At 42.7% G+C, this 14,029-nt stretch overlaps 1 protein-coding gene across 2 annotated transcripts; it reads left to right on the forward strand.

Annotated features, from left to right (window-relative positions):
* The first annotated feature begins 1,774 nt into the window (after positions 1-1,774).
* PLGRKT (plasminogen receptor with a C-terminal lysine) lies at positions 1,775-13,740 on the forward strand. Of its 2 annotated transcripts, none has more exons than XM_080912567.1 (5): positions 1,775-1,850; positions 5,161-5,247; positions 11,192-11,322; positions 11,871-11,980; positions 13,350-13,740. In XM_080912567.1, exons 2-5 carry the CDS (start codon positions 5,167-5,169, stop codon positions 13,469-13,471), a joined length of 444 nt encoding a protein of 147 aa, XP_080768693.1. In that variant the 5' UTR covers positions 1,775-1,850; positions 5,161-5,166; the 3' UTR covers positions 13,472-13,740. The 2 variants fall into 2 exon arrangements, with proteins under 2 accessions (XP_080768693.1, XP_080768694.1); XM_080912568.1 differs by having other exon boundaries at positions 1,842-1,979.
* The last annotated feature ends 289 nt before the right edge of the window (positions 13,741-14,029 follow it).

Raw genomic sequence — 14,029 nt, forward strand, 5'->3', positions numbered from 1 at the left:
CAGTGACAAAACTTGACAAGCTACAGCATCATAAAAAAAAAACCTATCAAATTAATAAGATGAAATAACAATGAGGATTTAAAGTGTCAGCAATAGTAAAACAGGTAGTATTTCCAAATGTCAGGGAGAGTCTGTATTTCCTGAAGTTGCCTCTGCTTTAGGGCTGGAGAAATGGAGACATTCTCCCCAGGTAACTTGTCAAAACTTACATAATAGGAAAGTATACAAGTGGGAATGAAACCCATAGCAATGCTCCAGTGTCTGCTACACAGAGGCCACACAGGTGGACTGTGAAGTGAGCAGCCTTACCCACTGCCATCACAGCGTGAGCATTTTCAGGCCCCTCCAATAACCCCTGACTTGTTGTATGCCCCAGCATTTCTATCCCTATCAACCAAGACCACTGACAACATGCTCACAAAGCTAACGATATTATTCACACTAGAATAAATAGAACCATCCAAATGTCCATCCGTCTGAATGGATACACAAAATGCCTTATATTCATACACTGGATTACTATTTAGTCCCAACAAGAAATGGAATGTTATAAGTTACTTGTTCATTTTTTGTTTCTAATTTACAGTTATTTTATTTACTCTCCGTGTGTGCATAAGTATCACACGAATACACAGAACACTTAGTGATGTCAGAGGACAGTTTGCAACAATGGCTTCTTTCCCTTCCACCATGTGGATCCCAGGAACAGAACTGGGTCTCAGGGTGGGAAGCATGAGCCATCTCACCAGCCCCATACTATCACTTAGATGAACACATACACACACACACACACTGTTAAAAATAAAAGAAGCCAGTAAGAAGTCCATTTCATTTATATGAACTATCTAGAATACCCAAGTCTTTGAAAAGGTAGAAAGATTAAGATGGGTTCTATAGGTTGGTCGCATATGACATTGCCCATAAAGAGAGGCTCTATCGACTGAGCAAAAGCAGCTCATGATTAGAGAAGGATCTGGTGTGCAAACACAGCGCAAATGTTATAACCACCCCCGATCCCAGCCTTCTGGGAGGAAACGTGTTCTAAACGTCTCTGTCTTTGAAGAAACAGCCCTCTGTGTTTAACATTCTCGGTTTCCATAGTGCATATCTGCAGGTACCAGGACCTCTGCCCCTCCTACAGGTCACAGAGCCGGAAACAGAACAGAGGCAAGTTTAGTCTGCACGTACAGACACTACTCCCTCATCTGCTGCTCTTCTCTCTCCAAAAGCATTTACTCCTAGCAACACGTACCTGCTCCCACAAATAGGACTAAAGAAACCGTTGCCATTTCCCCATCCAAGTATTATTTGGAACGAGGGTTCTAAAAGTCAGAATATAGAGGACTGAAGCTAAGAGCACCTATACAAGCCTGCGAAGTTAAATGAGCCTGAAAGGCTAGATACGTTTTCTAAGGTGTGGTGTCAGCCAAGGCTAAGACAGGGCCCTTCCTATTTTCCCAACCGGTTGCATAGCAAGTGCTAATGGGTCCTCGAGTGTTTCCTCGGTGAAGTTAGGAGCTGTACTTTAGACCGACAGTGCTGGTAGGGGTGCATAATATGGAAAGAGCGTAGGACTATCCTGGACCCTGCAGGTTAGATTTAACCGCTCCGGCCCGCCCCACCCACCTCCTGGCTCCCGGCGCCTGCACCGGAAGGACACCCCAGGCGTCCGCGGGCACCCGAGCACTTAAAGGAGCCAAAGGCTATGCTGATTGGTTGAAGCTCGTGATCCACTGTCATAGTCAACCAATCCTGGGGCTCTGCCGAGCAAGGTACTGTCCGTGCTCTGATAGCTCTGGAGCTTTGGCTGGAGGCCTCTGCTGCGGTCACCCGTCCCTGCACCTTGTCGCGTGAGTGCATCGAGCCACAGGCACTTGGGAGGGAGAGTCGGTTCGGTTGTATGGCCCCGCACGGCTGCAGCTCCGGCTGGGCAGGGAAGGCCTGGGTTCTGGGTTCTGCTGATGTCCCGAGGCTGACAGGTATTGCCAACCAGGTTCTGTGAGTGTGATCTCTCCGTACCATTGTTACCAAGTTGGGACAAGTCTGCTGAGTGCAACGGACAGGGAAATGGAATACTTTTAATGACGGTAAACTGCCTCAACAGAGCGAGGTGGAAACAAAACAAAAAGCATCCCCAGAGGTTATGTGCCTCCTGCTATGGAACATGATTTGGAAAATTTATTGAAAATGATTGTGATGGTGTGACCAGCCAAAAGTTCTGGTACTAAATCAGGGAAGAAATCTGGATGACAGAATTCGCGCTGAGTTCTTTTTCTTCTAAATAGAATCCTGGTTCCTGGGACTACCAGAGAAAGTCTGTCTGAGATTTGCACAACCAACATACCCTACCCAATACATCTTTGCAGAGTAATTTGAATCATGGCCTCTCGGAACTGGGGCATTAACAACCCTGTTTCCCCACCTCCAACCCAAAGCAAACCAGCACACAAAAAGCCAGGAGCACCCTGGACTCAAGCATATTCTTTGTCCTCTAGGACTGTGGCTTTCCCTATTGCCTGTAATAAAGTCAGTTTGAGGCCATTCTTTCTTATTGCTGATAATAGTTTGTCCCTGGGAGAGAGAGATTTGAAGGTATTTGGGGCGTCCTACGGAAAGGGCATAAAATGGCTCTGTTAGGTATGGGCAGAAGAGGTTGGAAACACTGTTATTAAGGGTGAAGTTTCAGGGTGTGGCACACTCATTTCCAAAAGGACACTCCTGTTTGTCTTCTAGCTTTAACTGTGTACCAAAGATTTCCCCAACACATCCAAAGTCAAGTCCAAGAGTACAAGGCCCAGAAGGAAGTAAAGCTAAATCCTAGCTTTCCAAAGGGTTCCTCTTTTATTCCCTTCCCTCCCTTCCCCTCCCCTCCCCTCCCTTCCCTTCCCTTCCCTAGATGATTGACTGACAAGAGGATTGCTCCACCACTTCAGGAGAGGGAGAGTTCAACCCCTCCTTAGAAATAGAAGTAGGCCAAGGGACTGAGGGGAATATGAGTGTGTGTGTGTGTGTGTGTGTGTGTGTGTGTGTGTGTGTGTCTGTGTGTGTGTGTGTAGAAAAGAGTCGGTTTCTTTGAAGATGCTTGCAACAGGTGTAAAAATTCAACCAAAGTTTGTCTTCTGTTGAACCATTCCTATTTTGTGCAAGTGTTTGTGTAGAGTAGAAGCCACAGAGACTATCAAGATGGATGGTAACATTTCTCCAGCGAGCTTGGTTGGAACTGACTCCTGTGAGCTGCCACTACTTAGATAACAGAGAAAATAGCTAGATCCCTCTCCTTGATGAGTACCCTCTGCCTCTGCTCATAGGGTGCTGACTGGGACAGTGACAGACAGAAGGAATCCTCGTAACGTCCCAGGCCTGCTTAGGGCTCTCTCTTTCTTCCTAGGAAGTAGGTCAGCCTCTGCTCAGCCTTGCAGCTGAATGGCTCAAGGCCCACTTAATTCCGGGATGGGATACTGTCTTTGAAACCTGGCTGTCCGCTCACACTCACCCGGATGTGATGTTCTCCGTGCTCATTCCAGGGTTACTCTAAGCCCAGGGATTCCTTATGAGGAAAGCTGTGGAAATGGCTGTTGCCTGGGATTCCCTCAGAGTGTGCATACATCCTGGCCCTGAGGCATTGAGACAGGCTGCTGTGGTGGGAAGGTATCCAACAGCCTCAGACAACACTGCAGAACATAGAGCTGCGGTGACATTCCCTGGGCCTTATAGTCTTCTGAAAAATCAATAACGAAAATATTTTCTGAACAAACTCAGTTGTCTTTAGAACAAAGTTAGGAGTTCTGACCCACCTCTAGTTTATAGCCTTCTCAGGTAGCTGTTAGGTAAGATCATATAATAAGATAAAAAATAAATAAATCAAGGTGAATCCTATTGTAGAGGGTGGCTCAAGTCACAATTTTTAAGGAAATGGTGGTTAAAAAGACGATATGGATCATAAGGAAAAGAAAACTTCAACATTTGAATTAATTTTTTCAGGCTCGTAAAACAGAACAACCATGCTATTTTTAACTTTACTGTAAAATTCAATAAATTATATCGAATATATTATTTATAAAGAGATGTCTGTACATCTTTAGGCTAATGCACGTGTTTCTGAGAACATTAGCGCAGGCTAAGTTAAACCACAGTGTTCGGTATATTCGGTGTGGTAAATGCATTTTTTTCCTCAACAGTATTTCCAACTTGCAATGAGTTTATTGTGCCATTACTTCCATTGGAAATAATGGAGAAACTCTATAATGTAGTCATTTTTAAAAAATCCATTTGTTGGCTGAGGGGATGGCTTGGTGGGTAAAGCACTTGCTGTGCTATTGTGACGACCTGTGTTGAAACCAGTGAAGAGCCGGGCATGGTGGCACACATCTGTAATTCCAGTGGTGAGCGGAGAGGCAGAGACAGGAGGATCCCTGGAAGCTCCGGGTCAGCTAGCCTGGGCTACACAGCTGAGAGCAACACTCAGGAAAGATCGCCTCAAGTAAGGTGGAGAGCGTAGAGCAATACCTGGGGTTACCCTCAACCTGGACGAATGTGCTGCGGCTCACACCCGTCTGCACACACACACAAACGAACAAATATATACACTCACACACATACTTCCCAAACATGGAGACTCATTGGCAAAGATGTGTAAGCATCCTCATCCTGCCCTTGTGAGAGCCTCGGTAACTTGGAGAGAATGAAGGCGAGGCTGGAGGAGAGTAACTAGGGGATATCAGCTCAAGAGGATGAGACCCGTGTCAAAGAGGGACAGGAACACAAGGTCAGGAAAACTGACAGACTGACCCTAAGACACCTACATCCTAAGATGCACGGTCAAGAGCAACAGGTAGAAGTCCTGAACACACATCCTGATGCGAGTCTTCCTGTCTGCCAGAACATATGGTTTATAGAAGGGGGGAAATGAGGAAACATGGCACTGTGTGCTTACAGAGCAGGGAGAGATGGGAAATCGTTTCGGTCAGCTGCCCTTGGCTGAGTAAATGATGCTCAGGCTGGGTAAGTATGCCCGGGTTACACATACTTAGACCTTACAGTATTCCCTAGGTCAAGGTTTGTTCTCTCTTTTTACATTGTCACAGTTGAGAGGAGCCCAGCACCTGTATAAGGATGTGCAGAGTCTGTTATTTAAAGATGCCTTGCCTTTTTACACTGTAGGTCAAGATGGGGTTTATATTCTCGAAATCTATGAATGAAAACATGAAAAACCAACAGGAGTTCATGGTTATGCACGCTCGGCTTCAGGTATGTGTTAGTTACGATGCTGTGTTCCTAATTATGTTAAGCTTCTAGAATGGTGCCCTAGAGGTATATTCTTTCTGGCTCTCTTTGACCCCCCCAATTAAGATGTCATTGGGCTCCATAGGGGGTGTAAGGGGGGGTAGGGAGGGGGAGAAGGAGAGAGAGAATTAGAAGATGTTATACTGTTGCACATAAAAGTCTAAACACAGTTGCAACCTGAGCAACATTCTACTGGCTTTGAGGATGTAAAGAATCCAGGCCATGGGCCAAAAAAAAAAAAAAAAAAAAAAAAAAAGCAGGCAGCCTTAATAAGTTGAAAAAGCCAAGGAAACAGAATCTCCCCGGCTGCCTCCAGAGAGACAGAGCTGCGCCAGAGCCCGTTAACCTTGGACAGTAACTTGTTAAAGCCGTATTAGGACACTGTTATAGATTATGATGCCTGACCTTGGATTGTACAGTAGATGTTTAGGAAAAAAAGATCACAGAGATTGCTGAACTGTCTAACGTAAGCTGTCAAAGTATTTTAAAATATTCCGAGACACAGCTGAATGTTAAAAAGTTCGACCCAAATCGTTTTGCTAAGGTTTTAGACAATGATCGTGAGCCTCCCCCCCCCCCCACCGTGGTCTGTGATGACTATAAGAGTCTCAAGCAGTACGAGTGAGATAACCTAGACGGCCTGCATGAATCGGTAGTGTCCTGACTGTGCGCATGACCTGTCCTCAGTCTCCTGGTCTGTACCCTTAGAGACAATAGACCCTTCACAGATGCTCCAAGAAGTAAAAATTAATGCACATTATATAGAATGTATATTATATAAGATGTGTAATATAATGCCTCTTGTTTATATTAGGTGTTGCTGTCATTGCTAGTAAAAATCTTTTTTTAAACGTTAGGGTTTCATTTAGTCCAGGTCAGCTTCAAGTTGGTTATATAGTCTAAGATGCCCTTGAGCTTCTAGTCTTCCTGTCTCTTCTGTGATAGGATTATTGGTATGTTCCACCATACCCTGCTGTTAAAGACTTACAAAAGTTTTGGTTCGGAATAATGATTCCTTTGGGGAAAACTGAAAGAACGGGCACGTTACTTACCGTAACCGAGCAGAGACCAGAGGAGAGTTACAGATTAGCAATCACCTCGGTATCTCAGAAACAAGAGTGGCGTGCGGGTGGAAACTACAAGATTTCATTCTTATATCAGACTACGTGACCTCAGGATTTCTGAAGGTCTGGGGACTTTATTCCTCTTGGACGTTACAGAAAACCAGAGACTCCCACTCTGGAGGAGTTTGTCACCGCACGGAGCAGTGAGCATGATGCTGACGTCACTTCCTCCTGCTACGCAAAGCTCCTGCGCTCTGTGGATTTGGGTCCAGTGTGGGCAACACTGAGTGTCTGGAATCTACTGCTTTTATAGGGAACCATGGATAAGAGGAAAGTGGAGGCTTTTGCTTGGCTTCACTCCTCAAGGTTGTTCACTGACGCGCAAGGAAAGGCCGGCTCCGGCAGCTCGGGCCCTACTTTTTTTTTTTTTTTTTTTTTTTTTGACCTACCCATCAAGAATGTGCAGGATGTTCAGGGTCCTTGGTAGTCACCTGCAAGAGAACAGCTTTAAGTCCTTCCCTGGTGATCCCAATGAGCAGGTTCTCTGTGTGTGGCATCGAGGTTCACCAAAAGCGAACCAACCTGGGAACCCAGCCCCTCTTGAGCCAGCAGCTTTGTCTCAGTCGGAAGAAGACAGGTTGAAATTCTCCCGAGGGCTGTGGCTACCGCAACTGCATGCAACCAAGAAGAGACTAAGGTGTGGTTCGAGCACGCTACCTTCATTTTCCAGCAGACGGACTCCTACCTTCTACTCGTCCTGTCTTGGGATTCCGAACTCCACAATGAACTTGTCACACCCGAGGATCACGGGGCTCCCACTGAGCAAAGGTTATTTTAAACAAAACAGAACAACCATGGCTTCGCCTTTCTGACCCTTCAGTTACTCGCTGAAGTGAATGTCCTCACAATTCGTAGGCTGGAAGCCCAACTTCATTTGGGTTTCAGTATGACTTCATTTGGAGATAGGGTCTTTACAGAGGTAATCAAGTTAGAATAAATTCATAGGTTTTAATCTGACGTGTTGGTAACTTTTAAGAGGAAATTTAGTCATGCACCCCAAATATGTCATTTACAAGCCAGAGATAGAGGTCTCCTCACTGCTCAGGAATCGACTACACTGAGTTTTGGATTTCTACATTCCAGAAGTGAGACAAAAATTGTTTTGTTTTTTTTGTTTGTTTGTTTTTTGTTGGGTTTTTTGTTTGTTTGTTTGTTTTTTGTTGGGTTTTTGTTTGTTTTTGTTTGTTTGTTTTTTGTTGTTTTTTGTTTGTTTGTTTGTTTTTGAGGTGGGGAGTTATGGAGTATGTAGCTTTAGCAAACTAAAGCAGGGAGTATTTGGAGCTTGTGTCCAGAAGAGGGGGTGCTGGTGGACTGGGCAAGAGGCGCCCTTCAGCTCAACAGCAATTTTCTACTTTCTCCCTATTTCTCTAAGCCATCCCATGAGGAGTATCAAAAAGGTCATGAATGGGAGCAATTTGGTCACCATGAGATTTTTGTATAGAATGTCACATCAATTTCACGTACACTTCCATGTGTGTGCGACAGGATCTTGAGCGAATTGCATCAAGCTCCTTCCCTCACTGTAAACTTGGTTCAGACTATGTCACTGCATCCGGCCCATCTTCCATTCAGAGAATTTAACCTAAGTATTGTAAGGGCCCTACATAGTTTCAGGACTTTATACATTTTGCAGATGTTCAGTGATTATTATGACAAGGCCTTTGTTTTCCTCTCGGGAACCACAAAAAGAAAAGTTTTGTTTTTGTTTTTTTAAAAATTAGTTTTGAGAATCTCATGAGGTATTAGGGCTTGGGCTATGGCTCAGTTGTGAAGCATTTGCTGAACATGCACATGGTCCAAAGTTCAGTTCCCAGTACAGAGAGAGAGAGAGAGACAGACAGACAGACAGACAGACACACACACACACACACACACACACAGAGAGAGAGAGAGAGAGACAGAGACAGAGACAGAGAGAGACACACACACACAGAGACACAGAGAGAGGAAGTTTAAGACAGGACTCTCCAGGTGCACATGTAGCAGAGGACAGCAGTCTCTGGCATCAATGGGAGGAGAGACGTTTGGTCCTGAGGGCTTGTTTTCCCAGTGTAGTGAAATGCCAAAGCACTGAGGTGGGACAGGATGGTTGGGAGAGGGGACACCTTCATGGAGGCAATGGAAGGGGGAGGGGAAATGAGATTGGGGGAAGGGAGTAACATCTGAAATGTCAATGCAGAGAATATCCAATAAAAAAGATGGAAGGGGCCCACATTAGTAGTTACAATGATATTATCAACAATCTTTAGTTTTCCTGTAGAAACTGCTTTTTCTAACTTCTGTTATGGACACTTAAAATGAGCATTTTTTCACAGTGCCACTAGATGGCAGACATAAACAACTTTATAACAACAGAAAGTCTGGGAAGAACCCTGATGCTATGAGGTGGGACTGTAGGCAGAGCAGTATTGTCATGCAAATTTTAGTGGACAGCAAAAGTTTGTCCTTTGCTGTGTTCAGGGAACAATGTGAGAGAGAAATGAAAGCCAACCAAACAAGAGACTGTCTGTGTGCTGAAAACTTAAGGTGATGTAGATTCTCTTAGTTTTAAGTAAGATTAGATCTTGTTCATGAGAGATGTAATGTTTTTTTTTTTGTTGTTGTTGTTTTTAAATATTTATTTTTTATTTATATGAGTACACTGTAGCTGTCTTCAGAGATGGTTGTGAGCCACCATGTGATTGCTAGGATTTGAACTCAGGACCTTTGGAAGAGCAGTTAGTGCTCTTCACCGCTGAGCCATCTCTCCAGCCCCCAAGATGTAATGTTTTAACCTGCTTTAATTTTTATTGTCATGGAGGGAAACATGAAAAGGTGAAGTTGGGAGCTTTTCTCTCTCTGTTCTGACATGGTTCAAATATGTTATGTAGGGCTTTTCCTAGAAGGAAAAATATTTGGATTATGTTTAATAAGCATACTTTTAGATCTCTTGGGAAAACTGATGTTAGTTTTAGGTTCATTGTTAGGTTTTGTTTAGAATATTTGATGAATATAGATAGCTGTTGGTTTCAGAGGTTACTTGTTATGATAATTACGTCATTGGAGACCTGAATTTATTATATAGGGATATATTTTAGTTTTCAATCATTACACATTGTTTAGATGCCAAATACTATTAAGACATAATTTTCAGTAATGCTGTCCCAAAAGAAAAACCTAAACTTCAAGTTTTATTTGTCTCAAAATTTTTGAACATGAAAACCTCAAAGTTTTTAAAACTAAGTAGAACGAGAGATTATGTTATTACCTCCCTCCCACCTGATCCATGATGAAGTCACCCAGATACCTCCTTACTAAGACACCCACTGCCCTGTGTCTCCTTTGTTGCCATTAATCCCAGATTTCCAACCCTAGGTGTATCTTTATTGCTGCTGCTGCTGCTGCTGCTGTCCCTGAGACAGAGTGGCAATATAGTTCAACGTGGCCTCAAATTTAGGATTCTTCCTCTGTGTCTCCTCTTGAGTTCTCGAATGAGAGGCACACCCTTCCAAACCAGTGCAGAACTCTTACCCTGTATCCCGTGAGAGAGCTTTACAACTAGAGCCCTGGGTTTGAGTCCAGTCCTTTTGATCTTTGACAACTACTTCTGCGTAGTTAGATGGCTCTTTTCCCGTCTGCACAACGAGTGTTTGTCATAAGTCCTGGGATCTTGTCACAGTCTCTTTTCATTTGGGGCATCCTCTGAGTTCTTGGCTGACTTATACATTTTGATATATTGAGTTCACTCTTTACCATAAAGTTTACTCATGTGACAAGGACGGCATGTTCTATGTTCACAACATTACACCATTTAGTCTCACAATCTTTAGAAAGCTTTCTGCTACTGCCTTTGATACTTCCCAGTCATCAGTTTTAGACTGCGATCTACTTGATGTTTACTGGGGGTAAAAAAAAAATCTATCCTGTGATAGCTCATTTAGACAGTAGTTCTTAATCCCAGCTGCATACTGGAAATACCTAGATGCCCTGCAATGCAAAAACTTAAACTAACTTAACTTATGCTGACCAACTAACATATGGGTTAACTTTTTGGGGTATTATCTGTCTAGCAAGGATGGGTTTTACAATATTCATGTATACAAAGTCATGTTATGTAGCTCTAACAGAATTCAAAATGAACCTCAGCTTCTACTGATAAAGGCAAAATTTGGCAAGACCAAATGGCTTTATTACTTCTTGCCCTTTCTTCTTCTCTGTTCCTTTTTCCTTGGAAGAATTTTAGTTTGGCCTAGGCGACCACACATGACACAGGCTTTAGAGGAGGCATCTCTGACTGAGGAGAGCATCTCTGCGGCTGTGTATAGTCACCTAGGAAAACATGGGACAAACAAAAATCTCTATTGACATCTCAAGAGAGACATCCCTCCATCACTGAATGAAGACCTGGCATTTCAATTTGTAGTTGGGTACATTTGGAAGGCAACTTGGGTAGAAGGCAAAATTATTTCCATGCAAGTATTAACAACAAAGGCCAGCAAGGTGTGTGTTTAGTGACCCATACATCTTTCTTCATATGAAACAGAAAAGCCTGGATACATACCAGTGACTTGGATCCACAAAAATACAGTCAAGACCTCAGGGAGCAGGGCACTGTCCTACATACATTCCAAGGAATTGTCCCTGCCAAAGGGATAGTTGCACAGAGCTGTTCAGAGCAAATTAGACAAAGTCTATTGTGATTTAAACAAAATAAACTGCCTCAGAACAAAGGAATGAGGAAAAGCAGGTCCTCATACTGTTCCAAGAAGGAAGGTGAGTAAACTCCTTTTGTCTTTTGTGCTTAGCTGGAAAGGCAGCTGACCATGCAAAATGAGATGAGAGAAAGGCAGATGGCTATGCAGATCGCCTGGTCCCGGGAATTCCTCAAGTATTTTGGAACATTTTTTGGCATTGCAACCATCTCTTTAGCAGCTGGGTATGTTTACAATTTCCTTGAAGTTTCTGAAATAGCAAAGTCTATGCCATGGTCATAGCACCATTAAGTTGGCTGGAGTAGACCTGTGAGATTTGAACCTTGAGTATTTATGCAAAGTTCCCTTAGCTTATTTGCCTGTAGAGCATAGTAACAAGAGTAGTGACAGTTAATCTTGTCTTAAGTCCCTTATGTCTACTTCTCCAGTCTGTAAGTTAAAGAGGGCTCACTTGACACCAAGATGAATGACTTCTGTGCTTATCCCAGAGGTCCTGAATGGTAGCTCTCAGTCCTTGTCTGCTTTAAAAGGAGGAATCTAAGCCTTAAAGTCAACAGAAGAGGAGTAAGTCATAGACTTTACTTTAGAACCAAAGACTCTGGCAAGGTGTGCTGAACAAGGAAATTCAGTTATTCAATTTCTATAGAAGACTCAGATGAATTAAATAGCTTATGAGATATAATACATTCTTCCAAAGGTGTTTTTTTCCTTACAGGATAAGATATGTATTTGCAGGTTATAGTTGACATCCATCGTTCTATTTTTGAAACAGAGCAATGAAGCGAAAGAAGCCAGCCTTTCTCATTCCTATAGTTCCACTAAGCTTTATCTTCACCTACCAGTATGACCTGGGCTACGGAACTCTTCTACAAAGAATGAAAAGTAAGCCTTACTAAACTGGAGTTTCTGTGTCGTAATTAACCTGTGGTTCAGGATTGGGGCTGAGAGGTGGCTCAGTTGGTAACGTGCTCACTCTGCAGGCAGGAGGGCGTGAGTTCAATCCCCAGTACCCGTGCGAAAAAGCCAGGTATGATAGTATATGTTTATAATCTCAGTATCAAGGAGGTAGGGATAGGCAGATCTCTGGTGCTCCTGGCTAGCCAAACTAGCCCACTCAGCAAGCTCCAGGTCTGACATCTTGTGTTAAGCTTAAAACCAAACACAGAGAGAAAGCCAGGGGATACTGGCAGCTAACCCCAGGCTTTCTCGTGCAAGTGTACACACATGAACACATATATGCACATGTACACACACACACACATCCCTTCCTTATAAATCTTATGTGGATTCTGATAGGACCATTTTCCTATGATTCAGAGGACCAGCAACTCTACTTCTAACAGAGGCATGGGAGTCAGCTTCTACTAGCTCATCAGAAATGACTGCTCAATGTATAGAATTTTTTCATGATGGATATGAGCCACAGTTGTTTATTAAAAAAATTTTTAAAATGGGAGTATACAGATATATAATTAAATTATAATAAATACTAAATTGCATTAAAACAAAGGTATTAAGTACTCAGAGCTCATCTGTTTCTAATTATTTTTCTATTCTATATAATTGTAGATTACTTGTATCAATTGTAACTGCATTGTGCAAATGTAGAAGCAACACTCAGATGCAACAAAGAAAGGCCACAGCTTTGGCCTCAGGTGGCACTCTGTGTGGCTTGCGCTTGGTCGTTGGGGTATTTACATCATGGAAACTGGAGAAACACCAAGTCAAGGCTTATCCTTGTATTCTGTTGACTATCTAGGCCAGGGATTAGAAAATGTTGACATATTAAACCTTTGGGAAAGAATTCTAATGATTTCTATAAGTATTCTTCATTTTGTAAGACAACTGATTGATATTTTGTGTTAATTCATAGTTGTTCATGTATGTTGTATATAGGTCAGATCAAGGTAGTTGCAACCATCTCCTTGATCATTTGTCAATACTTTTGTGTATAATTTCTGAGACACAGTCTCGCTGTGGCCTAGGCTGACCCTGAACTCATGACTCTTTGGTCTTACCTTCTGAGTGATAGACTATAAGCAGCTAGCTCTAGCTACTCTAGAATCCATCGTGTGTTCCAAGTGGTGTATCCATTCTCCTGAGTCAAATGGGTGAGATGCTTAACTCTGAGATTTATGGTCATGGTTCCAGCTACCCACAGTGTGTCCCTGGAACAGCAATCAAATCTTAGAAAACCCTTACAGCCCTTTCATCAGCTTATGCATTTCTGATTTTTATTCTGCATTTTAAGGTGAAGCTGAAGACATATTGGAAACAGAAAGGACAAAGTTGGAGCTGCCCAAAGGACTGATCACCTTTGAGAGCCTTGAAAAAGCCCGAAGGGAGCAGAGTAAATTCTTCTCAGACAAATGAAGTTGCATTTAACCTCAAAGCACATATTGTGTCTCAAAAGCACAAAATTATTGGCTTGAATCATGGTGTTTACAGTTTTTTAACTGATCAAGATTTTGATACAATGCATTTTTATTTTAGAATAATAAATTAAAAATAAATTTGTTGAACTATTTTAAAATAAAATTTCTAACACTCAACCAAATCATGGCAGTATTCTAAGTAACATAAGAATTTCTTGTGTGTATGTGTGTTTTTCAAGTATCCAAGTGCAAAATTAATAAATTATGTTGTTCTGAATTTGACACCAATGTCCTCCTGCTTGAGATCCTATCAGCGAGACTTTTCACTCGGTATTCAGCTCTCACGGTCATTGTTACTGTGCCCAGTACCACACAAAAAATAGTGACCCACGCACAATGAGCTACACCGATCACTGGAGGCGGGGGAGGAGGAGATGATGAATTGAGCGATATAAATGGGGGTTCGTAGGCGGTGTGAGGAGAGAAATGGATTGATTTTATTTCTTTTTTTAATTGGATATTTTATTTATTTACATTCCAAATGTTATTCCCCTTT

The sequence above is a fragment of the Micromys minutus genome (genome assembly GCF_963924665.1).
Source record: "Micromys minutus genome assembly, chromosome: 2".
Taxonomy (NCBI): Eukaryota; Metazoa; Chordata; class Mammalia; order Rodentia; family Muridae; genus Micromys; species Micromys minutus.